The 26,278-nt window shown below is 41.8% G+C and overlaps 2 protein-coding genes across 6 annotated transcripts in view; both read right to left on the reverse strand.

Moving 5' to 3' along the window:
- The window catches only part of sema4ab (sema domain, immunoglobulin domain (Ig), transmembrane domain (TM) and short cytoplasmic domain, (semaphorin) 4Ab), a 190,621-nt gene extending 189,920 nt beyond the window's left edge, over positions 1-701 (reverse strand). For 2 of the 3 annotated variants that reach the window (XR_014619381.1, XM_084307496.1), the window contains exon 1: positions 481-701. The gene's annotated coding sequence lies outside the window, so the exon portion shown is untranslated. The remainder of the gene's footprint in view (positions 1-480) is intronic. The other variant, XM_084307497.1, reaches the window with a different exon arrangement.
- LOC311222859 (threonine--tRNA ligase 1, cytoplasmic) overlaps positions 1-26,278 on the reverse strand; it is an 80,434-nt gene that overhangs the window by 12,817 nt on the left and 41,339 nt on the right. The window contains exons 14-20 of one of the 3 annotated variants that reach the window (XR_014619383.1): positions 25,942-26,019; positions 25,328-25,428; positions 22,466-22,570; positions 21,036-21,108; positions 19,680-19,794; positions 14,791-18,478; positions 13,314-14,587 (exon numbers count right to left, since the gene is read on the reverse strand). Coding sequence is in view for 1 of the 3 variants with exons in the window: in XM_084307498.1 (XP_084163624.1) it covers positions 18,330-18,478; positions 19,680-19,794; positions 21,036-21,108; positions 22,466-22,570; positions 25,328-25,428; positions 25,942-26,019 (621 nt within the window). In the remaining 2 variants the exon portion in view is untranslated. Of the gene's footprint in view, positions 1-13,313; positions 18,479-19,679; positions 19,795-21,035; positions 21,109-22,465; positions 22,571-25,327; positions 25,429-25,941; positions 26,020-26,278 lie in introns of those variants that run through there. The other 2 variants (XR_014619382.1, XM_084307498.1) reach the window with 2 other exon arrangements.

Here is a 26,278-nt window from a genome sequence, read left to right on the forward strand (position 1 = left end):
GGACAACACTGACCACATTCCACAAGTCCCCCCCACACACACACACACACGCACACACTGAGAAAACACGTGCTGTCTCCAAAGTTCAACCCAAAAGTGCATTCAGTACGCGCACGGCCCACGGGGCTTATTATCTCACACACAGTTACATGGCGTGAGAAAAACAACAGCTTTTCTTCGAAAGAAAACAACCTTCGTAGTAGAGGTTGTTATAATAACTTTGCTGGGTAACTCCAGTAACGTTAGATTTTGATGGATTTTTAAGTGTTAACGTATAATAATAGTATACAGACAACACATGCCACCACGGGTAACTTTCAAAACAAACATCAAATGACCGGAGTATGTGATACAACAAGTAGGTTGTGCGTAAAATAATAATAAAAATAATATCCCATCCCCACGGCAGACTGGGTATTTAATAACAAGTAGAACAAATACGTCAACAACAGAACGCGTCGACCAACGGTGTGATCTTACCTACATCCCCGGCGGATAATCTCTTCTCTCAGCAGCGGCGACGCATTGTTCTACCTATTCCCGTTGTTTTCTACGGCGGGTGCGACCTTCTTTACGATCATAGATTACAGGTAAATGCTTCGGTTTAATTTACACATTAATTCGTGCCGCCGTTTTGGTCCAAACGAGGACTAGTAGGGGCGAGATAAGTGGTGTTTTCGAGAGGAAAACGCTGACCGTGGCTAAACATTTTCTCATAGAGCTCATCGCTAACAAAACCACTCTGCCCTCTCTGCCTCCTCCCACCTAGTGCTCCCACACACACACACACACACACACACCGTTCCTAGCCGGGCGCAGAACGCGAACGCGGAACTGGAAATCCGTTGGTAAAAGTATTCAGCCAGCCGGTTACACTATTCGCTGGGTTTGATTGAATGAAAACTTTATTTAAAAGATTGCACAATGAAGGCTCGTTTTGGTACGGCAATGTATGGCCCTTGGCAAAACAAATTTAAAATATTTTTTATAATTACAATGTGTTGACAGATGTTGGCTATGGGGCGACAATAACTTATCATGACGACAAGGTCCTCTCACTTTAGCCTTTAATCGGCGTAGTTTATTATCACATTGGTACACAGTACATGAGACCTCTCTGTGGGAGGTAGGTGGGAAGAGACAGAGAGGGAGGGAACAATCCCTTAAATACCCTCTTACCTGGCGTCAGCGTCAATAGCTCCGCCTATAGCGCCCTCTTGTGGAAACAGTTAAGACAGTTACATGAATGAATGAATGAATGAAAACTTTATTTAACAGATTGCAGAATGGGTACAATACAGTACGGCTCAATACATACAATTGTTAAGGGGATGCAGACCTGAGAAAGACGTTTGTCTTGTTTACATCAGGGTCCCCCATTTTCAATTCATATAGACATATATGACATACATGACATACAGATAGTCAGTACTGCTACATCTATACATTTATGACATACTAGATTTGCAAATACAGTACTGTTTGTGATACAGAAGGAGTCAAGAAAAGGGAGTATATACATTTGACGTAGAAACTGTACATTGGAGGAGGTTGGGTGGGGGGGGTTGGGTACATTGGGATATTGACAACCATACTGGGTAATTTACATTGGAGGTGGTTGGGGGGGGGGGGGGGGGGCGGGGGGCACACTGTATAAACAAGTAACACTGTACATTGAGGGGGGGGGGGGAGACACTGTACAAACAAACACAATTGTACATTGAACTATGCATGCAATCGTATACATCACATACTTTACAATGTTTTATGTTGATTTAGAATTCGAATGTCAACATTATGAACGAAGCTTCGAACTATTCGAACTATTAGCCCTAGCCCTGTTTTGATATTGTCAATTATCTCACTTTTACTAGGTGACTTTTACTGTGACTAACAAAAAAAAAGGGAAAATGGACATACAGACGTTTTTTAATCAAAGGGCAGCAGAGACAAGTGATACAGGGACACAGGTAAGGTTTGGCTCAAACAAGGGACACACGTTTCGCAATTATGCCACATCAATGTGGAACGCCCTACCCAAAGCTGTAAAGGAATGTGAATCACTACCCACTTTCAAAAACACTCTCAAAAAACACCTACGGGAGACTGCAATTCGAAACTGGCCCCTGTAAATGTCCTAACACAACCCCCTCCAATGTACAGTAAATTACCAAGTATGGTCTTGTCAATATTCCAATGTACAGTTTTGTTTGTATAGTTGTACAGTGTCCCCCACCCACCCCTCCTACCCACCCCCCCCCCCCCCCCCACTATCACAAACAGTACTGTATTTGCAAATCTGGTATGTCATAAATGTATAGATGTAGCAGTACTGTCTATCTTGTCATATATGTTACGATGAATTGAAAATGGGGGACCCTGATGTAAACAAGACGAAAGTCTTTCTCTGGTCTGCATCCCCTTAACAATTGTATGTATTGAGCTGTAGTGTACTGTACCCATTCTGCAATCTGTTAATAAAGTTTTCAATCAATCAATCAATCAGGTCTTACAATGGAATGGCTAGTGATTATAACAGTGCAGTTCAGCATTCAGTAACCCATACTTTTTGTGAACGTGTTTTTGATACTACATTCTGTTGAACACACACCTCAAAACCGTACCTAAGGAAAATGGGCTCTATTGCAAGAAAAATAATAGACAGTTATGATATTACATTCTGCATAATTCGTATGCAAATTATTGTGGTTCCCTGCTTTAGTCTGTTGACACATTTCTATACTAAAAATGCTTGTGTAGTCCTGTGTCATACCTAAATGTCATATAAGTGAATTGTATAGAAACAACTCACCAAAAGTGACTATTGCACAACTGATTTGACCAAAAAAAATCCACCAAGGGGGGAACCCCACCCCCTCCCTCCTCGCCATACCTTGGCTTTTACTGAAATGACGCCACTGGGTTTGTGATACAAAAAGAGTCCAGAAAAGAGAGTATATACATTTGACGTAAAAACTGTACATTGGGGGAGGTTGGGTAGGTGGGGTGGGGTTGGGTGGGTGGCTGTACATTGGAGGGGGGTGGGGGGGGTTTGGGTAGGAGGGGTGGGTGGGGAACACTGTACAACTGTACAAGCAAAACTGTACATTGGAATATTGACAACCATACTTGGTCATTTACTGTACATTGGAGGGGGTTGGGTTAGGACATTTACAGGGGCCAGTTTCGAATTGCAGTCTCCCGTAGGTGTTCTTTGAGAGTGTTTTTGAAAGTGGGTAGTGATTCACATTCCTTTACAGCTTTGGGTAGGGCGTTCCACATTGATGTGGCATGGGAACATTGCAGTCTCGTGTTAAAGGGATATTTCACTTCAGTAGAACTTGTCAAATCGCCGTTTATACTTCAAGAAGTATGATATTTAGACTTGGTCCCTAAAATGAATGGAAGTGAATGAGGAGCCTGAAACCTGGGAGGAATGGTGGTGTTGACAACAGACGATAGTGACTGACAGCAGTGGTCGCCAGCTTACTTGTAGATTACTTTACATACAGACAAGACTGTTGATTTTTTTTTTTTTTAAGTTCAAATTACAAATTAAAGGGGAACATCGCCCAAATTAAGAGTTCAAATGTTTTATTTCCATGGCAGAGGAAAGTTCAATCAATATTTGTGAACATGGGCTACTCTCTCATAAAGCCCACATAAGATTTCTTCTTAGGGACCCCCATTTGAGATTTGTGTCAGATAACATTTAGTAAATAATTCTCTACAGGCTACTGTAGTTCAAGAAAGTGAAATATGATCAGAGAAGCCATCTCCTGATCATTAGTCATGCAGGCCCTAGCCTGTTCACCTGATTCTCACCATACTCCCCCTAGTCTGTTCACCTGATTCTCACCATACTAGATGGAGATGGTGCCGACACTGTGGAATAAGCTCCCTCTCAACATCAAGTCTGCCAACACCGTACAGACATTCAAGGCCTTGCTTAAAACACATCATTTTCGCTCTGGTTATTCAAGGAGTTACTTTGCTGTTGTGTTGCGTGTCTGAGGTGTACTTATGTTCTCCGTCTGTCCGTCTGCCTGGTTCCCTGTCTCCATTGTCCTGTCCATTTATTCATGTTCTTTTTTTCCGATATAAAAATTGGATTATAAATGAAAATATCATATCATATCATGTATAAATCATCATATTCTGGGGCGACAGGTAGAGCAGTCGTCTGGCAATCCAGAGGTTCCCGGTTCGATTCTCGCTCCTCCCGGGCAGCGTGTCGATGTGTCCTTGAGCAAGACACTTAACCCATAATTGCTCCCGATGAGCAGGTTGGCACCTTGCATGGGTGCCTCTGCCGTCGGTGTGTGAGTGAATGGGTAAAATGTGAGTAACAAATTGTAAAGCGCTTTGGATAAAAGCGCTATATAAAAAAGCAGCCATTTACCATATTCAATGTTTCTGGCTCTAGAAAACAGCATCAATTTAGTTTTACTAGCATTGAATGAATGAAAAAACACGTATTCTTTTTTTTTCTTAAATTAAAAAACATAAAAAAACATTAAAATAAAGGAATTATAAAGAAAAAGTCAAGAGCAATGCATTTAGTTAGCAGACATGTCCAAAAAAGGAGTAGAGGGAAGCTAAGCTTATTGATCCCTATACCCCCTTACATTTACATTTGTTCTTCCATTGATTTGACTAGATATAACATAATTTAGTATATTACAATATAGAATATACTTTTACTTATAGTACGAAAAGAAAAAAAACTTCATTCACTGGACAGCAGTGAATACAGTACAGCACTACATAACACAATATAACATAACTTTGTTTATCCTCATTACTAATTTCTGTATTTCTCTAATGTGTATTTTTTTTAGCTGCTTTTTAAATTGTGCCATGTTTACTCAGTTTGATGTATTCAGATAAATTATTCCACAACTTCACTCCACACACAGATATGCACATGCTTTTCAGCGCATTAAGAACCAATTTAAGTTTAATAAGAACTTCCTGGAGGGTAATAAAGGAAAGTTGTAAGTTCTCAATGGCCAATTGTACAGAATCAGCAATACAATACACAACAGTATCATCTGCTTATACAACGGCATGCAAATTTCTCGATTCTGATTGGCCATTCACACGTCTTTATTGGTAACAATCCACGGTCCTGGGCTCAGGACCCGCCCACAACCAAATCACATAACCCTCCCCGGCTCACTCCGGGAGAAAACAGGATCGCGGAGAACAAATGGTTATGTTGAAAGCACCATAACGACTAAATATGAAGCGATTCTGTCAAGGGGAATGTGTTAGTATTTTAAACAATGTTGGATGATGTAATTGATGGGTCTTGACTCAATCTAGAACAAAAGAAAAATCGCGGATTGATTGATAGATTAATTGATTGATTTAAATTTCTTCCTTCCTACTTTCCGACTGCAGCGTTCTCTCTCACACTGTCCGACGCTGGCGTACCCACAAACACACACATACACACACACACACACACACACACATACACACACACACACGCACACACACACTGTGACACACACACACACACACACACACACACACTCCTGTCTGCAACAGCGGGGGAGTCAGACTGAGAGAGAAGCAGCGCTGTTTTAAGTGAGCATGGTCTATTGAATTGATTGATTGGTTGATTGCTAATTTTATTACTGTACCCCTGGTTTCCAACTGGTTAAGTTTAGGCTAAAAGAAATAAATAAAAAAATAGGGCGAAGAAAACGTTTTTTTCCTATAGGGCAAAGAAAACGTTTTAATAAATTTTCAATCAATCATTCCAATAATACACAGTTGGATGTGTTAGTTGGTTGGATGCACTTCAAGCTGCTTCCACATGAGGCAACTTCTCTCAATCATTCCAATAATACACAGTTGGATGTGTTAGTTTGGTTGGATGCACTTCAAGCTGCTTCCACATGGAGTTGTGGGAACTACTTTTTCTGGCGGATGGTTTTTTCAATAAATCTTCGATTAATGTGTGTTTATTGTATAGAAATAAGGTTGGATGAATCTGGCAGTTGTATAAAAGCTTTACACCACGTGCAGTCGTGATTTGTGACCAATAAACCATGCCTAGGGGGGTCTAACGACCCTCGGCTGCGCCTCGGGCCTAACAACCACCCCTAGGCATGGTTTATTGGTCACAAACCACTCCTGCGTGTGATGTAATGCTTAAATACAGATGAGCTTGACAACCATTCAGCGAAGACACAATATCATTAATATAAATAGTGAAGAGGAAAGGACCTAGGCATGAACACACAAACACACACATTTGAATACTTTATTTGGTTCCACAAATAGTTGGTTACATAAACAGGGAATCAAATATATCGGGGCCAAGCAGCACTGAACACTTAAGGGTATACACATAGCACCTTCTTCTTCACACGGCTAAGCTGCCAATAATAGCTGAGACAGAGCAATATTTCGCAATTTGTTTGGCTTTTTGACATTGCAGCAATTCTCAGACTACTCATGGTGCATTTATATACATGGCCAAGACTTCCGAATATGAGTATACTCTATCTACACTTGTACCCAAAGCTGGTTATCACATCGAGCAATGGTTGGTATTTTATATACTTGTCCTGAAAAGCCTGGTCCATGTACAGGTCAAAGGCACCTCCTTGTGGCTGGTGTCAACAAAAACAACATCAGGTGTATTTGGGATGTTAGGAAAGACATCATTGGTAAGACCAAACCATTCTGGTAGCACTCTAGTATGCTTGTACATTGCTGCACTAGATGGTAAGATGTTTTGTACCGCATCAGACACAATGTCCAGAACACGATCATGACAAGTCAAGAGTCAAGTCAAGTCAAGTCAAGTCAAGAGTTTTATTTGTCACGGCATACAAGTATACAATGAAATGCGGGTGGTCTTGCCCGCAACGATGTGCAATACAGTGGTACAACATATAATAGAATCCAATAAAAAACAACATTGTGCAATAAACAGGTAACAGGTAACATGGTGGGACATCTCGGTATCTGTACATAGTTATTTACAGGGCATATAGGACATGCTATAGGTAGCTTTGGTAGTGCAATACACTGTTACTGTTGTTATACTAATTTAAAGTGACCTTTCCTTTTTGGCCATAAGTGTGGGCATGCAAAATCGTGCAAGGAAAAATCGGACCAAAAATTAACCAATGCTCCAGCAGTATTAATGACCCTGATGTAAACAAGACAAACGTCTTTCTCTGGTCTGCATCCCCTTATACAATTGTGTGTATTGAGCCGTACTGTATTGTACCCATTCTGCAATCTGTTAAATAAATAAAAAGAAAGTTTGACTGGCCGCCGAGCCATACTGTAGTGTACATAGTGACTGCTTGACAAAAAAAAAAAAAAAAAATAATAATAAAAATATTTAAATTTTTTTTTGTAATAATATTTTTTTGGCTTCCCCTGTTATTTTACCCACGCGACGCCACTGTTCACTTGTAAATCACAGACTCTGCACAAGTTGTGCATGGCAGTATTGTGCAGCTATAGGGCCTCGTCTGTAAAGGTAGAATCTGTAATGCTGTCAAACAGTGACCTCTAGGCAAAAAAGCCTCGCTTGGTATTGCACTTTATACATGTTTTGTTTTGGTCTGATGTGTGCTGTTGGAGTTGAGTGGGGGAAGGGTTGCTATTCCTAGTCACAAGTGAGGCTTTGCCAAGAGAGGACTGGAGACATTCACATTATAATAATTAACTCTCAAACTCAACCCACACACCAGACTGAAACTAAATACGTAAAAAAGTGCAATACCAAGCTCTTCTGCCAAGAGGTCACTGTTTGATGGACGTCTTGCTCCCCCCAAATTATACTGACTAGCTCATTTGGCTCATAAACAAACTAATGCTTGTGCCTTGTCATTCTGTGAATTAGTTAAATAGAGGCGTTCCCATTCCCCTGGTGATGACTGTAGTGTTGACTTTCATGTTTGAACAAAGCAGGAACATCCAGTTGTTATATGGATACTGAACAAACATGTATGTGTGTAGCTGGGAGGTCTCTAGGACCATGGGGAGTAAGAGAGGGATTAAAAGGGGAAACAAGGGTACGCATGAGGCCCTCTTTCTGGCATTAAGCCTGATTTTGAGTGTTTGTGAGAGCAGAGCATTGGAGCCCATTTGTTTGGCACTTTATATGTTTAACTTTTTACTCCATCTCTAATAATAAACTAACACAGTAAGGGCTTTCCTCCATCTCTAAAATAAAAAACGAACACAGTAAGGGGTTTCCTCCATCTGTAATATCATCTAAACCAGGGGTCAGCAACCTTTTTGACATGGAGTGCTTGTTTGAAATATAGTTGTAACTAGTGTGCCTCAACAATATTCCATGCATCGTAATTTTTTTTCTCATAATCAGGTATTTTTAATGATCATTTTTACATTATTACATCATTATTGTTATTATTATTATTAACAATATTATTATGATGGTTGTATCAACCCTAAATCTGAGTTGGGGGGGGGGGGGGAATGCAATGCAGACAAACAGCTGCATACAGTGCGACCATTTCACTCACATTTGCCCATTCATTTTTGGACACATCACACACCATCGGTTTGTGTACTGTACGTGTGCGGTCATAGCTCCACCTACAGGCCTAATGGAGAACACCAGGATGTGAATGGAGGGTGAATGTGAGGTATATCGTGTAAATAAGTTTTGATTGATCGCAAGACTACACTGTAAAAGAAATTATAATAATAAGTTACCAGAACTTAAAAATATTGAGTTCAGTTACTGCGCATTAAGGTTTTCAGTTTTCAATCCATAATAAGTTAACAGAAAAATAAGTACACAACCACATTATTTCAACCTAATAAAACTATGTTTATTGTCATTGTTTTAAGAACACAAGTTGACTTGGTAATACTCACATTTTGAGTAAAAAAAATGGCTTTTAACATGTGCAATGTTCAATGAAATAGAAAAATAAATAATAAAATGTGTTGATTAAACCCACTGGTCACAATGGTGACCGTAATAATGTTTTTGTTATAAGGCTCTGCAAATGTTACTGAATGATGTAGCAATGTATTTCCAGCTAAATTGAAATAATAAACAAATAAAGGGTCTCAATTAAATATGTGGTAGTAAAAAGAACCTGTGGGAGGATTTCAACAAGATAAATGCGACAACAGTGCAAAATATTTCACTATAATATTTCAAAGCAAAAAAAAAAAATATATATATATATATATTTTTTACTGCTGCCCCCTGTGCCTATGCAAATGCCCCCGCGTGCCTATGCAGGCACGCGTGCCTAGGGTTGCCTACCCCTGATCTAAACTAATACACTAATAAGGGCTTTCCTCCATCTCTAATATAATCAAAACTAGCACAGTAAGAGCTTTCCTCCATCTCTAATATCATATACGCAAAGCAACATACTGACCATCAAGCAACAACTTTCAATCTTTTCAATCTGGCTTTAGAACCTTCCACTCCTGAAACAGCGCTTACCAAAGTCACAAAGATTTACTGCTTTCTCTTGATTCTAATTTAACCTCTGTGCTCTTATATTGCTTGACCTCAGTGCAGCTTTTGACACTGTTGATCATTCCATTATTTTGAGTCGGCTTGAGCATCATGTTGGCATTCAGGGTCACACTCGCTTGGTTTAAATCTTATTTAACTGATAGAACACACTGCATGGTCTATAATGATATAACATCCGAGACCTTCACAGTGCAACGTGGTGTCCCACAAGGCTCTGTCCTGGGCCCTTTGCTATTTTCCATATATGCTACCACTCTGCAATATCATATGCAAATTTGGTATTAACTTTCATTGTTACGCAGATGACACCCAATTATACCTACCTATTAAGCCGAATGATTCCTCCCAACTACAAAATCTTGAGGCGTGCCTGCTTGCCATTAAAAACTGGATGTCGCAAAATGTTCTGCTCCTTAACACAGATAAGACTGAGATGCTAGTCGTTGGCCCCCCAAATCAGAGGCCTGTTTGAGGACATCTCTCTCAAATTCGATACCCATCAGGTCTCAGTAATTTTTTTATTCCGCCCTCATTTAATGCACATATTGTAAATGTCACCAAAATTGCCTTCTTCAATCTCCGTAATATCGCAAAAATCATCCGCCCTATTTTAACTTTGGCCGACGCCAAAACCCTAATTCATGCATTTGTCTCATCACTAGATTACTGTAATGTGCTTTTTTCAGGCCTACCTAACTCAAGCCTAAAAAAATCTTGCAACTTGTGCAAAATGCGGCTGCACGGATACTAACTAAAACTAGAACATTTGATCATATCACACCCATTCTGTCCTCCCTAAACTGGCTTCCCATCCAGGCCAGATCTGACTTTTTTTTTTATCTACTTTTTTTCTCCCATTTTCTATTTTCTCCCATCCCAATGTTGTATCGTCCAATTCTACCCTCCCCTGTCTCGAACGCTGTTAAGCCATGCCTCCCACAAGCCGGCTGCAATGTGGACGAAGCCTTACATCACGTGTCCCCTCCGGTACTCGTGGAAGCAGCCGTCGCATCTTTTCACCTGCACAGCGCGATCTCTCAGCGGCGGGGGTCTGCGTGGGAGGGACACACCGCCCCCGTCGCTTCCTGATTCTGCTGCACAGGCGCACCAACCGACCTGTAGGAGTCGCTGTCCACAACGTCCAATCCCCACCCATCAGCTTTCCCACCCCTAACACTGCCAATTGTGTTAGTATGAACGACCAGCCAAGCTGATAGCAATGTGGAGAGCTGGGCTCGAACCCAGCATCTCCTGCATTGGTGGCGAGCGCCTTGCCCACTACACCACCTAGCCAGATCCGACTTTAAAGTGTTGCTCCTCACTTACAAAATTTTAAATGGGCTCGCACCGCTCTATCTATCCGATCTCATTATACGATACTCGCCCGCTCGTGCTCTTCTATCGATTCCTAGGGTAAAAAAGAAATCCGCTGGCCAGAGCCTTTGCCTACCGCCTACCTGTGGAATAAATTACCCGCCATTGTCAGGGGCGCCTGCTCTGTTGAAGTTTTTAAATCCTTACTTTAAACCCATCTGTTCTCCCTCTCTTTCAGCCTACCCTGATCTCACCTGGTCGGGGATAGACCCTTAGCTTAGTCTTGTTCAGTGAGGATGTCTGCTTATTGCAGAAAATAGTATCTTATATACTTTGATACTATTGCTACTATGTATGCATATATATATATGCTTATATTACATGTATTTATTGCTCCCATGTCTGCCTAATGCGAACACGGGAGCTTTCTAACCCCTGTCCCTGTCGCTCTGTGAATGGATGTCTCGAGTGATAGTGTGTTGATATACAGGTATACAGCCAGCTCTGGTCCTGCCCCTGTTGGGCCTGTCAAGGTGGTGTGATCTTCCCTGCGCCATCCTTGATGTGGCCAACAGCGTCGACTGCAGCGGCTGTTCTACCTCAAACTGGATCTGACTACCACCACAGGCGTGATGGATCTGCTCTACGTCGTCCTCAGTTGACCGGCGTCTAACCGCTCTACTTCAACTGGATCCGAGTGGTTCTCCTGCCCCCCTGGGGAATGTGACTCTGAGACTTTTAGCCTTCATCTTATTTCCATACCGGTGCTCGTATTCCTACGCCTTTTTGTTCTTAGTTTTATTTCAACCTCTTAACAAGCGGGCAGGAAAGAGGCAATTTTTTAACTTGAACTTGAGGACTGCATACTTTTTTTGCAAAAAAAATTAACTTTTAGTGCTAACGTAATAGAGGCATAGGTCTGAACTTGAGTTGTAAAAAAACTTGTTACTCAGAGGTAGTATTTCCCCAGAAGAGGGTATGGCTTACAAATCCAGATCCTTATCCTTACAAATCCTTATGTAGTACATATCCAAATTTCATAAAGATCCATTCAGAAATGAGTGATTAGGAGTGATTTTGGTCAACTGTGTACAAAGAAAAAATCAGTTTTCTCATAGACTTCAATTCATTCGGCTGTTTTGCTCTTCCCGTTTGTGTTTCTTCGTGTTTATTTATTTAGATCCCCATGTGGGGTATCATTGGAAAGCCACACTCATTGGTTACAACGATCCACAATCATTTTCGAGATCGGATCTAGATTGATGGAACTACTGCAGCCTGAGTCGGGAGTGGTATTTTGCGCAATACCGTGTACTTTGCACAAGCCTCAAATACCGGCATGTAACTCGAGAACCGCTGAACGGATTTTGTCACTATCGACAGGCAACAAATAAGCCTTCAATTCGATATATATTGTATTACAAAATATGCACACCCGAGCCACTAGGGGTCGCCAAAGTGCCGGTTGCAAAAAATCCAAAAAACATCCCATATGAGGGATGTTGCAGCTTAAGCAGTTTTAATGAAAAGAAATTTCTTATGTACTTTAGATACTATTGCTACAATACTATTGCTACAATGTATGTATATATATATGTTTCATTACATGTATATATACTAGGGCTGACCCCAATTAGTCGAATAGACTAATTGATCGAAAGGAGCCGTAGTCGACTGCCAACCTCTTAGTCGAATGAAAAAAGAAAATAAATAAAATTATAATATATATTTTTTATTATTAGAATTTTTTTAATCATTTGTTTTGTATATTTTGTATAGTGTTCAGTCTTTATTCTTTTACTGTATGAAGCACAATCTTTGGGGGCTCATACAGAACCAAGCATTTCACTGTAATGTACATGTACCGTATATGTGACAAATAAAACATGAACAGCTTCTTTCCCTCAGCAGTGTGGTATAATATATTGATTCCCCAACTCTCTCATATAAAGATATTCCCCTCCCCTGTGCCCCCCCCCTCTCTGTGGAATCCCTCATGTAAAGACATTCCCCTCCCCTTTCTCCCCAATCCTGTGCCCCCCCCTCTCTGTGGAATCCCTCATGTAAAGACATTCCCCTCACCTTTCTCCCCAATCCTGTGCCCCCCCCCCCCTTTCTCCCCAATCCTGTGCCCCTCTCCCCAATCCTGTATCCCCCCCCCCCCCATTTGACCTATCAAATGGGACCACATCCCCCCCTTGTTAACTATAAGTCTCCTCCCGAGATCAATCCAGGTCTTCTCACCTGGGTCATTTCAGCTGATCACCTGGGGCGAAGCCCTCAGCCATTCTCTCTCTTGTACTATGTATTCGCTCTCTTGTACTATGTATATTTCTATCTGTCTGGATAATAAACCATATTATCTTGACCTCGGTTGACTGAGAACATTCTTCTTCAGGATATCCACGAATATCCCACAGCAGTCATCTCCAATCAATTTGAATCTAATCTAAAATATAGACGCAAGCCTACACAGATCTCTCACACACACACATCAAGAATACATATTTTATTTAAACTTTCTCAGAAGAGATGCACATAAATCATTGACTAAGTCAGTGAATGATTATGACAAATTATTTCCCGTTTGTTCCTGAATTATTTGAAGTAAGTTACATCACAATGCAGACAGTTATGAAAGGATGTTATGAATGCTGTTGTATCCATTCACACATTAAAAACAGAAACTCGAATATTGATTGGGGGAAGAAAAAATTACGAAAAGAAAGAAGATCATTAACCGCTTTCTATAAAGTATAATTTCTGTGTGTGTGTTAGGGCTGAGCCCAAACGTTCGGACCTTCGTTCGTTATGTTGGCGTTAGAATCTTAATTAATGGGTTCTAACCTCCGCTTTTTATTTATTATTTTATTTTTAAATTAAAAAAAAATACGTTATTTTACACAGAAAATATATATCAGAATGTGATATACCGGTATATCAGAATATCACAGAGTGGCGGCTGAGTTGCGCAGTGGGCAAGGCGCTCACCACTAATGCAGGAGATGCTGGTATCGAGCCCAGCTCTCTGCATTGCTACCGGCGTGGCCGGCCGTCATACTAACACAATTGGCAGTGTTAGAGGGTGGGAAAGCCGGTGGGTGGGGATTGAACGTTGTGGACAGCGACTCCTACAGGTCGGTTGGGTGACGCCGGTACGGCGGAAACAGGAAGTATCGGGGGCAGCGTGAGCCTCCCACGCGTTACTCCTCGCCACTGAGAGTTCGAGCTGTTGCGGTGAAAAGATGCGACAGGCTGCCTCCTCGTGTACCGGAGGGGACACGTGATGCAAGGCTTCTATCCTCACTACAGCCGACCAGTGGGAGGCATAGTCTAGCAAAGTTCAAGACAGGGGAGGGAGGAATTGGAAATCCGAAATTGGGATGGGAGAAAAATAGAAAATGAGAAAAAGTGGATAAAAAAAAGAAAAGAATATCACAGTACTATGTTGTGTTTACAATAATTTGAAAGTCACGCGCGAACACAGGAGGGGTCACCGTCATACATTATCTTATTTCATAATACAACGTTTCCGAATGGACGTTTGGATTAAACCAAGTGTATGCAGTGATGCTGAACTTCCCAGCGGAACACAAGTAACTTAACGTTACACAGGTATGTTATGCACGTTAATTGAGATATACAGAGCGCAGCCCTTTAGCTTGCTAACGTTAACACATTGTCTGCCATGCATTGTACCCATCCTTGGGCCCAGTCTGCCAGTGCTGTAACCCTATGGAGATGTTTACCTTCTTTGCAGGGCTATAACTTTTAAAATATTATAGCTATATCGACATTACTATGGCCCATTCAACATCGGGTATCTATCGTTCCGGATGTGGGAACGTTATATTTTTTCATTCATACATTGTCGTGTTAACACTTTGAACGCCGGGGTTAAATTCATAATTTACCATCCCTCACCAGCCCTATTTAACATGGAGAAGTTCCCCTTCTTTGCAGGGCTATACCTTTTTAAATTCTATTGCTAAATTGCCATTATTATGGCCCATGCAATGTCCTATATGTATTGTTCAGGGTGTAGCAACGTTAAACTTTTTCATTCACATATTCATACTAAAATATGGTCTAAAGTATAAGTATGTTTATCGTTTTCTGCAGCTTTCTTCAGAACGTGATTTATAGCCCTAAATGCATTATATTGATGATCAAATACAGTTTGGTAGGAATCTGTGAGAGATAAAAAATTTCAACTGGACGTGGTTCTAGAAGTTTCTACGCATCATCTGATGATGACCGGATGGGCGGGGGATCGTTTATAATTCCGTGGGCAGCGTTAGATGATTCATCCAGAGTGGGTCATATGTTCATCAGATCAGTTAGTATAGAAGACGTTAGAAAATAACGCTGAATCTTACCGTGGCTTCCTCGCGCCGCTGGCAGATGAGCGTGGAACAGAATTTTTTCTATTATGGGATGGAGAAATGCCCGATCCATTTCCAGGTTGTATAATAGTATATACGTCCAAATCATGTTGTTTTTTCGAGTTATTTGCACCGATCGATGTTCACTGTGTCAATACGGAGTCTCTCTAACGATAGCGAGTGCCCGGACCACATATGGATGAGCACTACCGGTATGGATGAGCACTACACAATTTCCGGTTGGCGATCTGCCGATCGGCCACCAGATGGCGCTCTTGAACTGCTAGAGAGTTGAGAGGAGATCAGCAGTGTGTCTCAGGGCTCCGGAAAGGAAATATGATTTTGATGACAGATTTTTGAAATATTGACATCAAAGACGAGTTACGGCGTCTTCGGCAGAATGAGCATGGCTAGGAATGACGTGTAAACTCGTTCCCGGCGATCATAGTGTTAATACCGTCGTGAATATAAGTACCGGTATGTTTTTAAGGTTTTCTGCAGTAATTCCTAAAACACAAGTTATAGGCCCTGACGCATACGATAGATTATCGATTGGCGTTTCTTTCCTATACACGCTATATTAAAAAATTCAAATATATATGATCGGTATACATTATGCTTCCTTATATAATTCCTTGATCGTTAGTAGCGTCTTTTATTACTATGGGTTGATACGTTGATCAGATGGATTGCCGTGAAATAAATAAACAATCGGGCTGAAAATAACGTTAGTTTCCTCTTACCGTTCGCCGATGAGACTGGAGGAAAAATATTCCAATTATTTGACGTCGATCTGCTAGATCCATTTCCCGTTTGTATGATGCAATAAACGCCGAAATCATATTGATTATTGCGTTTCGAAAGCGATCCCAATGCACTCGATTGTGTCTCTTGATCCACGTTACAAGATATTACTACCGGAGGATTCTTCCAGATGCACAGAGCGCCACTTCCGGTTTGGCTTGGAGTGTAACTCGCCCGACATCCACCAGGCGGCGGTATTGAGGCGTTGCAATCAGCGTTTCCGTTAGCCGGTAATTACCGGTATTTGACCGGCAAAATCTGTTGAAGTCCGACATATTTAATCTCTCCGGTCTTAATGTCCGGTGAAAATAATTCCCTGAGTCTAAGCACAATTTGATTATTTGAATTGTATTAAAATAGGCTAAAATTAAATAGCCTATGCGATGAACGAAACGATCATTACATTTGTTTCCTCGTTGCTTCTAATAATGACAACGACGTTGTCAGCGAGAGCTTAGTGCTGGGTGTGCGAACTTTTGTGAAGCTGCAGAGCCGGAGCAGCAGCAGCACAATGCAGTATTCCAGCAGTACTCCAATTCAGCCATTTTCAGCCAATGTTGGGTGGGGGGCGCTGCTGTGCGGTTCCCAGAAAAGAGCCAATAACAGCTGAATCAGCTGCTCTGCAGCGCCATACTCTTTGCAAATAAGTCGTTGCGAGGTGGAGAGAGTCGTCACGCAAACCACGATAATGTTGCCGTCTCTCTGCTTTCTCAGTTCTTCGCTTGATATAATTAATACAAATGTCCAATATAACGGAATTCGTTAGCTCATAAAAATGTGATTATAACAGACTGCTGTTTAGTGTCGGACCGACTGCCCACATATGCGGTCTATTTTATTTCAAGTCAGCAGCAGCACGGAGTATCGAGGGACTTATTTTATTTGGAATATATTAATGACTGTATACGCAAAAGTAGCCTAGTTTTAAGTAATAATATTATAAATCTACATGCCTTGAGGATGACATTCTTTATATAGCCTGCCTATCAATTGTTTTAAAGCTCAATAAACTATGACCGGAATTAATCTCATTTGTCCGGTAGATTGAAATCTTGCAGGTCACGGAGACCGGCAACAATTTTTTCTAACGGAAACCCTGGTTGCAATATCAGACAGGGTCCAGCTTCAGTCCCGGAGGCTTATTGCCAGCGGAAGAGTACGCCCGAGTGCTTCCGCGTTTTCCCTGATTGGCTGCGACACGCCCCGCGGCAGGCGCGGCAGCCGCAGAGTGGAGCCGGAGCGGCAGAGCTTGCGGCAGAGCTTGCGGCAGAGCTTGCGGCATTATGTAGCCGTAATCCCCGATGATTTTCATTCGAAGCTTAGCTCACCTGGCAGCGCTGCGGTCCTGCGGTCCGTTGGTGACAAGTTCGAATCCCTTCAATTTTTTTTTTAACGTGTATTCTTTCGCCGGTTAAGGTTAGGCATGGTTAAGGTTAAGGTTAAGGTTAGGCATTGTTTCGGAGTTGGTTAAGGTTAGAAGGGTTAAGTTTAGGCGCTGTTAAGGAGCTGGTTAAGGTTAGAGTTTGTCTTAGAGAATGGCAATATTCTTTCTATGGTTAAGGTTAAGGTTAGGCATGGTTAAGGTTAAGGTTAGGCATTGTTTCGGAGTTGGTTAAGGTTAGAAGGGTTAAGTTTAGGTGCTGTTAAGGAGCTGGTTAAGGTTAGAGTTTGTCTTAGAGAATGGCAATAGACAGCCTATCTCCGCACTGCCGCTCTCTCGCGGTCACATGGGCGTCGGTGACGAATGCGGAAGAATTCTTGCACTCTTCCGCTGGCAATAAGCTACACGCGTCCCGGAGGGAGGCTGGAGGAATTATGAATGCCATGGCGAAAAATGAAATTTTTATCCCAAAAACGAGTTAACGCGTTTCTGGCGCACAACGCATGGCGGGCAATAACGATTAACGAGTATACTAGTTTTTGGCGCACAATGTGTTAAGATAGCAGGAGCCGTCGGCCAACAAAGATGTTGTTTCAACAAATGTATTCACAAAATGGATTACCATCCAAATGATATTGAAGCCTCCTGTGACCAGTAACTAACCGCAGCAATATGTGCTACGTTATGCGTAAATGTGCGCCATGTGCCTAAAGTCAAGACTCGACAGTACTGAACCAGAAAAATTATTTAGGAGCAACGTTTTTTGCATGATTAAAAACGAAGGTTCGAACGTCCGTTCAAAAAACCCTGGCAAAGTTCGAAGCCCAAAAACAGGCTTCGGGGACAGCTAGACTAGTGTGTGTGTGATTTCCTCCCTGTATTCTCTTAAACCTCAGGCCTCCTGGTGACACAAGTGCCAGCAGGTGTTTTTGGGAACAGTTCAGAATTCCTCTTCGGCGTTCCGACTCCTGGACAACTTGAGCTGCTGCAGACGCTCCTGGCAGTCCTTGACGCTGCGCTCACCGTGGACCTTGTTGTCCCTCGTACGGACGTTAACTGTCTCACTCGTCTGCTCCTTCTCACCAACCACTGGGAACAACACATCAACACACACAGCCGTGTTACCAAACATACAACACATCAACACACACAGCCGTGTTACCAAACAATCAAACATACAACACACACAGCCATGTTACCAAACATACAACACACACAGCCGTGTTACCAAACATCAACACACACAGCCGTGTTACCAAACATCAACACACACAGCTGTGTTACCAAACATACAACACATCAACACACACAGCTGTGAGCCTCAGTGGGAATAGAACCCCTAACCCTGTCGGCTAGGCGTGGGCGGTATGACGGTATTACGGTATACCAGGGTATTTAAAAATCCCAATGGTATGATTTTCAATACCGTCAAAAATACAGTTACGTTTCTTTCTAGATGGGATCATTGCAGCGAGCGTGATGTCACAGACTGTGCGCCACGCAACGTTTAGTGTGTTCCTGTGGATCGCTCATCTCGCATGCGTGTTAATCTGCATGACAAATAAAGACTTATTCTTCTATAGAATCCGGTTATGGACCGGTGGCCGTCCGTTTATTAAGGTCGTATGGACCATGGGTCCACTTCCAGACATCGGATGATTGTGGATTCGGGTATCGGCGCGTTTTTCTAACGTTTTGAGAGTACGGATTTGTGCGTGAATGTGGACTCTGGAACACGTTGTTTGGGTAAGTAAGTTATGGTTAAGCGTATCGAAGATGAACGTATGAGGGTCCGGATATCTTTTCTTAGAACGCAGGACGTTCATATGGATAATTGTCCGAGTTATGAATGGCGGGAGTGTATGGTTGGTAAACCATTCCAGTTCGACTGATTGTGTGTGCGTATTGGCTTCGGTGATTCACTACAGGGGTTTAATGGCTTCAGCTGGGTTTTGATGATCAGTTAATCAATGCAGATAAAATTTTGTGCGTCTGTATGTGTACTGTCGTGAGTTTGTGAGTCACGTTGGTCTCATTTCAGCCTCCGTTATACGTTATTTGTTCCGTATGTTGTTTCATATCTGTGTGTCTTATAACGTCTTGCAACTATGGTTATGATTAATATATCAAGTATTTACTCCCGGAAAATCTCTATGTATGGTGATGAAAGTCATACCGCCATATACCGTATAACGGGGTGTGATGTCAGAAAGGTATGAAGGTATGAAAAAAAATATATACCGCCCAAGCCTACTGTCGGCGTTAGTGCCTTGCTAGAGAGAGAGCTCACCCAAAATGAAGTTGTACTGGGCAAGCTGTGCGTTCCTGATCTTCTTGTTCAGAGTGCAGCCGGGGTCCAGGTCCACGTCGGCCCTCAGCCCACTGCTGTGGAACTCCTGCCTGATCTGATCCGTTTCAATCAAGTGAAATTCAGTGCATCACATAAATATTGGGAGAAAAGAAGTATCACGTTTGTAAGAATCGGAGCTCTATAGACCTGGGAGTCATGTGAGAGTTGTTATGCACTCTACTACAAGGAGCTTCTCATGGTAGCTGGTTTATATAGTATATCGTTTTAACAGGTCTGCAACGGGGGTATCTTTTTTATATATAATTTTTTAAATATTTGTTCTCAGTATCTGCTTTTGTGATATTTTAGTTATGGTTGAATGGGTATGGGCCCACAGTGTTATATGGTGATTGGTATTGATGTTTCTATCTAGGTTTAGGCTGTTAAGTAGCCATATTGTGTAAGAGGTACTATATAGAAATAGCCCATAGTTGGGAATCAGTTGAGTGGACTTCAGTGTTGAAGTAGACACATAGTGTTGTAAAAAGGTAATAAATCACAATATATGGTAATATTGTGACTCTGATTTTCTTTTAACGACCCAATTTAGTCGTTATGCCAATTCCCTTCCTTGTCGTTGCGCGCATTGACCCATTGTCGGCCTGGGCAGGGTGTAGAACTACCACATGCCTCCTCCGATACATGTGGAGTTGCCAGCCGCTTCTTTTCACCTGACAGCGAGGAGTTTCACTGGGGGGAAATAACGTGTGCGGAGGTTCACGCTATTTTCCCGAGATCCCCTCCCTGCTGAACAGGCGCCCCGACCGACCAGTAGGAGTCACAGTTTACAATGATCAGGAGTCGCACCCCACCGGCTTCCCACCCGCTAACACTGTCAATTGTGTTAGTAGGGACGACTGACCAAGCCGGAGGTACCGCTGACAGCTGGATTAGATCCCAGAGTCTCTGTGGTGGTAGGCGAGTGCTTAGTCCACTGCGCTACCAAGCCGCCTTTCAGCTTGCATCTGATACCAGGCAGGCATTTGCTAATTATTTTACCAATAAAACAAACCAAAGTAGGCCGATACCATAACCTATGAAACCAGAGAAACTCCTTGAGAATACAGTCACAATCTAACATATATTCATCATAGAAATTACAACGATCCACTGAGCACACCTTCCTAGTTGTACCATGTGTCTCGGTGAAGTGTTAGTTTGTTGATACTGTATGTCTGTGCAGCACTGTTGATATATACTGTATGTCTGTGCAGCACTGTTGATATATACTGTATGGCTTTGCAGCACTGCACATTCATTGTGTTGGTGGAAAAAGCATTCTGCCTGTCTGTATACCTTCTGGGCGTACTCCTCGCAGGTCGGCCCCACAGGTACAACCATCACTTGGCGGGGAGAGAGCCACAGAGGCCTGCAACAACAACACAACCAATTAGTACTGGGTAGTGGTGCAACAACAACACAACCAATTAGTACTGGGTAGTGGTGCAACAACAACACAATACATTAGTACTGGGTAGTGGTGCAACAACAACACAACCAATTAGTACTGGGTAGTGGTGCAACAACAACACAACAAATGAGTACTGGGTAGTGGTGCAACAACAACACAACACATTAGTACTGGGTAGTGGTGCAACAACAAGACAACACATTAGTACTGGGTAGTGGTGCAACAACAACACAACACATTAGTACTGGGTAGTGGTGCAACAACAACACAACACATTAGTACTGGGTAGTGGTGCAACAACAACACAACACATTAGTACTGGGTAGTGGTGCAACAACAACACAACACATTAGTACTGGGTAGTGGTGCAACAACAACACAACACATTAGTACTGGGTAGTGGTGCAACAACAACACAACACATTAGTACTACTGGGTAGTGGTGCAACAACAACACAACACATTAGTACTGGGTAGTGGTGCAACAACAACACAACACATTAGTACTACTGGGTAGTGGTGCAACAACAACACAACACATTAGTACTGGGTAGTGGTGCAACAACAACACAACACATTAGTACTGGGTAGTGGTGCAACAACAACACAACACATTAGTACTACTGGGTAGTGGTGCAACAACAACACAACACATTAGTACTACTGGGTAGTGGTGCAACAACAACACAACACATTAGTACTACTGGGTAGTGGTGCAACAACAACACAACACATTAGTACTGGGTAGTGGTGCAACAACAACACAACACATTAGTACTGGGTAGTGGTGCAACAACAACACAACACATTAGTACTGGGTAGTGGTGCAACAACAACACAACACATTCGTACTGGGTAGTGGTGCAACAACAACACAACACATTCGTACTGGGTAGTGGTGCAACAACAACACAACACATTCGTACTGGGTAGTGGTGCAACTATTCACTCCAGTGACTATCACACTCCTACGCAGAGAGTTGGACGATGTTCACTGTCAAACATCTCCAAAGACATGGCCAAAGAAGAAGTAAAACTAACCGGTGCTACTTTGGAACCCATTAGAACCTATTCCACTACTATCCATTGCTATTATTACTATTGCTATTATTAGCCATTCCACTATTATTACAATTGCTACTATATTTTATTTTCTGCCGTACCTCCCTCCCCATGCTGCTATGACACCTGCATTTCCCCAAGGTAATTAATGAAGGAATACTTGACTTATTCTCATATTATTTTCTCTTAACATATTGAATAAATAATCTTATATTAATGATTTCCTCTAAGGAGAATAATGTGTGCCACAGACCATTTGCCACCGTAGTTTTCAGTCAGAATGGCTATCATCCTCTCCACTGATCCCAGGATGGCTCTGTGGATGATCACCGGCCTCTTCTTGTCATCCCCGTCATGGCTACACAAACAGTCAAAACAACAACAGTCACTCAAACCAGGAATAAATTGATTACCAGCAATGAAGTAATGAAGGACCCTCATCAACCCAACAACAGTCTGTTCAAACTGCTGCAGTCAGGCAAACGCCTCCCCACTCAGCTTCTTCCCCCAGGCCATCAGAACACTCAACACTGATCTCTCCACACACAAGCACACATGAACACACACACTACATATCCTCACACACCCTACATACATAATACACTACAAAAAGGTAACTTAAAAAAAAATTACTGTATATATTTTTGCAATGTTCTGAATCCACTGTATATTTGTATATTATGACTCAATACCTTTGCTTTCTTATGACTTTCTTTTTTTAATCATGTCTAATTTTTATTTTATTATTTGTATTTTTGCACAATCTAGGCGGGCATGGCCACCTACATCTCACTACATGTCTGTGTATGTATGTGACAAATAAAACTCTTGAATCTTGAGCATGAGAAATCAAGTACACTTTAGAATATCCCTTCAGATCTTTGCTTCCTTAAGACCTTCTCTTACAAAATCATCACCAAAAGGATTTATAAAGAGATGTAACGAATAGGGTTGGATACCGAGTAGAAATGTAACCGTATGAAAATGTCATATCGCGATTATAGTGACCAAAATTATCATGTGGCATTATATAAATGTTAGGGAGTGGAATTAAGCAAAAACATCTGTGCCACTATGATACTGTAGGCTGGCTGGTAGGTATACTGGTATTAAGAAGCCAATAGATTACCCATAGCATCAACTAGGGGTGTATACTGGTACACAGAAGCCACGGTTCGGTACGTACCTCGGTATTGGGGTCACGGTTCGGTACAAGTTCAGTACAACAGAAAAAAAACATTTATAATAATTATTATTAACACTTTCAGTGCCCATGACGTCATATCACGTTTTATCAGCCCAATGCCTGAATGCCCACGACGTTTATTAGCGTTTAATTTTTTTTATTAGCGATCTGAATTCATATTCCATCAACCGAGTCTCCCGTTGGTATGCAGCCCCTGTAGGAGCTCAGATGTGAAAAAAAACTGCCCCCTATCGTCTCCCAGATGGTAATGCACCCTTTTGGAATGGACTCAATGAAAATGGATGAAAAAAGAAAAATCCAGAATCCACATTTTACTTCTCAGGCATGTAACCCGAGCCGATCGGATTCATTGTGGACCCTCAGAACAGCGTGGAATACATATGTACAATATGTAGCGTTGGATCAATAAAAGCAATCGATATTTGGAATGGCGATCAGGAATTGGAATAATCTTTTTGGATAACATCTGATCTCAGGTAAGGAATCTATTTGACCAGTCTTAGGATAATCAGACATGTTTTCACAGAGATATAAGCTTTTCCCCTATGTGTGTGTGTGGCTGTGTGGCTGTGGGAGCGATCAGGAAATAAGATAATCGATTTTTCAGATCGCCTATATAGCGTGCATACGTACACATATACTATCGATAATCTAGCGTTTATTTGAAAACGATTCATAAATAGGCCGAAAAATGACAACGTTTTTGTGTATTCTAGAATATTCCAGTAAAGGGCGATTATCACGGAATATAAATATTTTCCTTGAAAACGAGGGCTTTTCAAAATGCTATAAAACGAAAATGAACCGATCCGTTTCGACAATGTTGACTGAAAACAAGTCATTGACGGGCAGATTAGACACATAATGGGCCATAATTTAAAACATAGATTAGGCGTTTTAACGCCATCATTGAAGTGGGTGGTGGCACTCAAGCACTAAATCGTGCGCCCCCTGCTGGCACTGAAAGTGTTAATATATTTTTTTTTAATTTGTTTAAATGTATATATTATATTTATGCTAATTATTATAATTATTATTAAATAGAATAATTTTCTATAGGCTTGCCGTGGTAATTAGTGATACTGGTGTCATTCTGTGTTCAGGCATCCACTTGCTTACTGCCCCTTTAAACTTATCCTAGCTAAGTTTCACTTTCACTTCCAGAGAGAATTTTACTTCACGACGAGACTGAACTAGAGAATAGATGACATATTACAACAATGGCAGAGGATTATTTGGATTTAAACACAGTGGAGCTCAGATGATTTGTCCAGAAAAGTAGGTTCTTCTTTTTATTTGATTCTGCCTGTGAGTGCGGCGGGGGAGAATGTTGATGTGTTTGTTGGCGCGCGCGTGTGTTTCTTTCCATTGGTTTCATTTGGTTAACGTTATTGGGCGAACAAGAAAATGAAAGAAAACTTTGTAATGACTGCAGCTGTTCCAATGTAAATGTGCCTCCTCCTTGCACTTTCGCCGCTCTGAAGTCTGACTCGCTGTGCCCGGCCACGCGCGCTGTTCTCGCACGGACCTCACGAGTGCCTGCATGTGGGTGTGTTTGCGCTGTGGGGCGTATTCGTCGCATGGGTGCGCGTACCGCACCGTGACGGCCGTACCGTCAATTCGCGGGACGAATACATGTACCGTTACACCCCTAGCATCAACATTGACTACAGACACATTTATGTATTTATACATAATCCTGTCAAGAGTAACACCAGGTTCAATTCTATCTTGTGGCGACATTGGCGAAAGAGCCTCTAAGTATTTTGACTGTGTATTTTTTATACCAAGGATTGTTGTTTTTACAGTTTTATATGTTTTGTATTGTATTGTTGTGCTGTGTTTTTTTTATATGGACCTTTCTAAGTGTCTGGAATAAAGTTGAATTGAATATGTCTATTGTTGTACCTGACAAAGGTGAGGTTGAAGCGGATGGGGAGCTGGAAGTCGAGCTGAATAGTGGCACACTGGTGGTATCGGCCAATGGCATCTTTGATCTCAATGTCAATCTGTAAGTAGAGAGAGAAGACAGAATTAGGGCCGCTCCATCGGCCATTTAATCTGTCGTTTAACCCTTTCACTACCACACTACCAAAGGGTTAACCCTTTCACTGCGACAATATAGAAGGTTAACCCTTTCACTGCCACACGACAAAGGGTTAACCCTTTACTACCACACTACAGACCGTCTGTAGCTAGGAGCCATGTAAACAAAGCCCTCTCCCTCCACCTCTCCTTGTTACACCAAATAGTGATAATTGTGAATAAATACACCATGTATTAAATAAGCACTCGATTTAAAGAGGTCCTAGACAAATCTGGAAAAAAAAAATTCCCACATCAATTGTCCTTCTGTAAATGAACGCTATATATGCTATATGCAGAAGGACATGAATAATAGAAGAAGGCTGCATGAATAATGTTGGAAAGGCAGAGTTATATTTTCAACAGACAACTGAATTGAATGTCTTCAGTAGAGGACAGGTCTAGACATCACTCATCACCTCAGATGTACTACTAACCTTTGGTCCGTAGAACGCGCCATCACCTGGGTTGAGAACCCACTGCTCCCCAAACTCAATCAAGCTGTTCTCCAGTTGCTGTCAATAGAACAAACCATAAGTACCTTTGTTAGAAGAACACACGGCTGACATAGTAGCAACGACACCCGTTTGCTGTTCCACTGGACTAGAGCTCAGGGTTGCCCCTCCCGCAATGGTAAAAATTAATGGTGTTTTCCTTTCCCGTTTACCAGTAATTTTGTCCTTTAAACTGCATTTGGGGCGAGCGGTAAAGTGACATTTGGTGATAATGGATGGTATTCCTTGTTAAAGAAGTGAAGTGGCAAGAGGTGAAGTG

Source organism: Notolepis coatsorum (assembly GCF_963971535.1).
Source record: "Notolepis coatsorum genome assembly, chromosome: 2".
In the NCBI taxonomy this organism is placed as follows: domain Eukaryota; kingdom Metazoa; phylum Chordata; class Actinopteri; order Aulopiformes; family Paralepididae; genus Notolepis; species Notolepis coatsorum.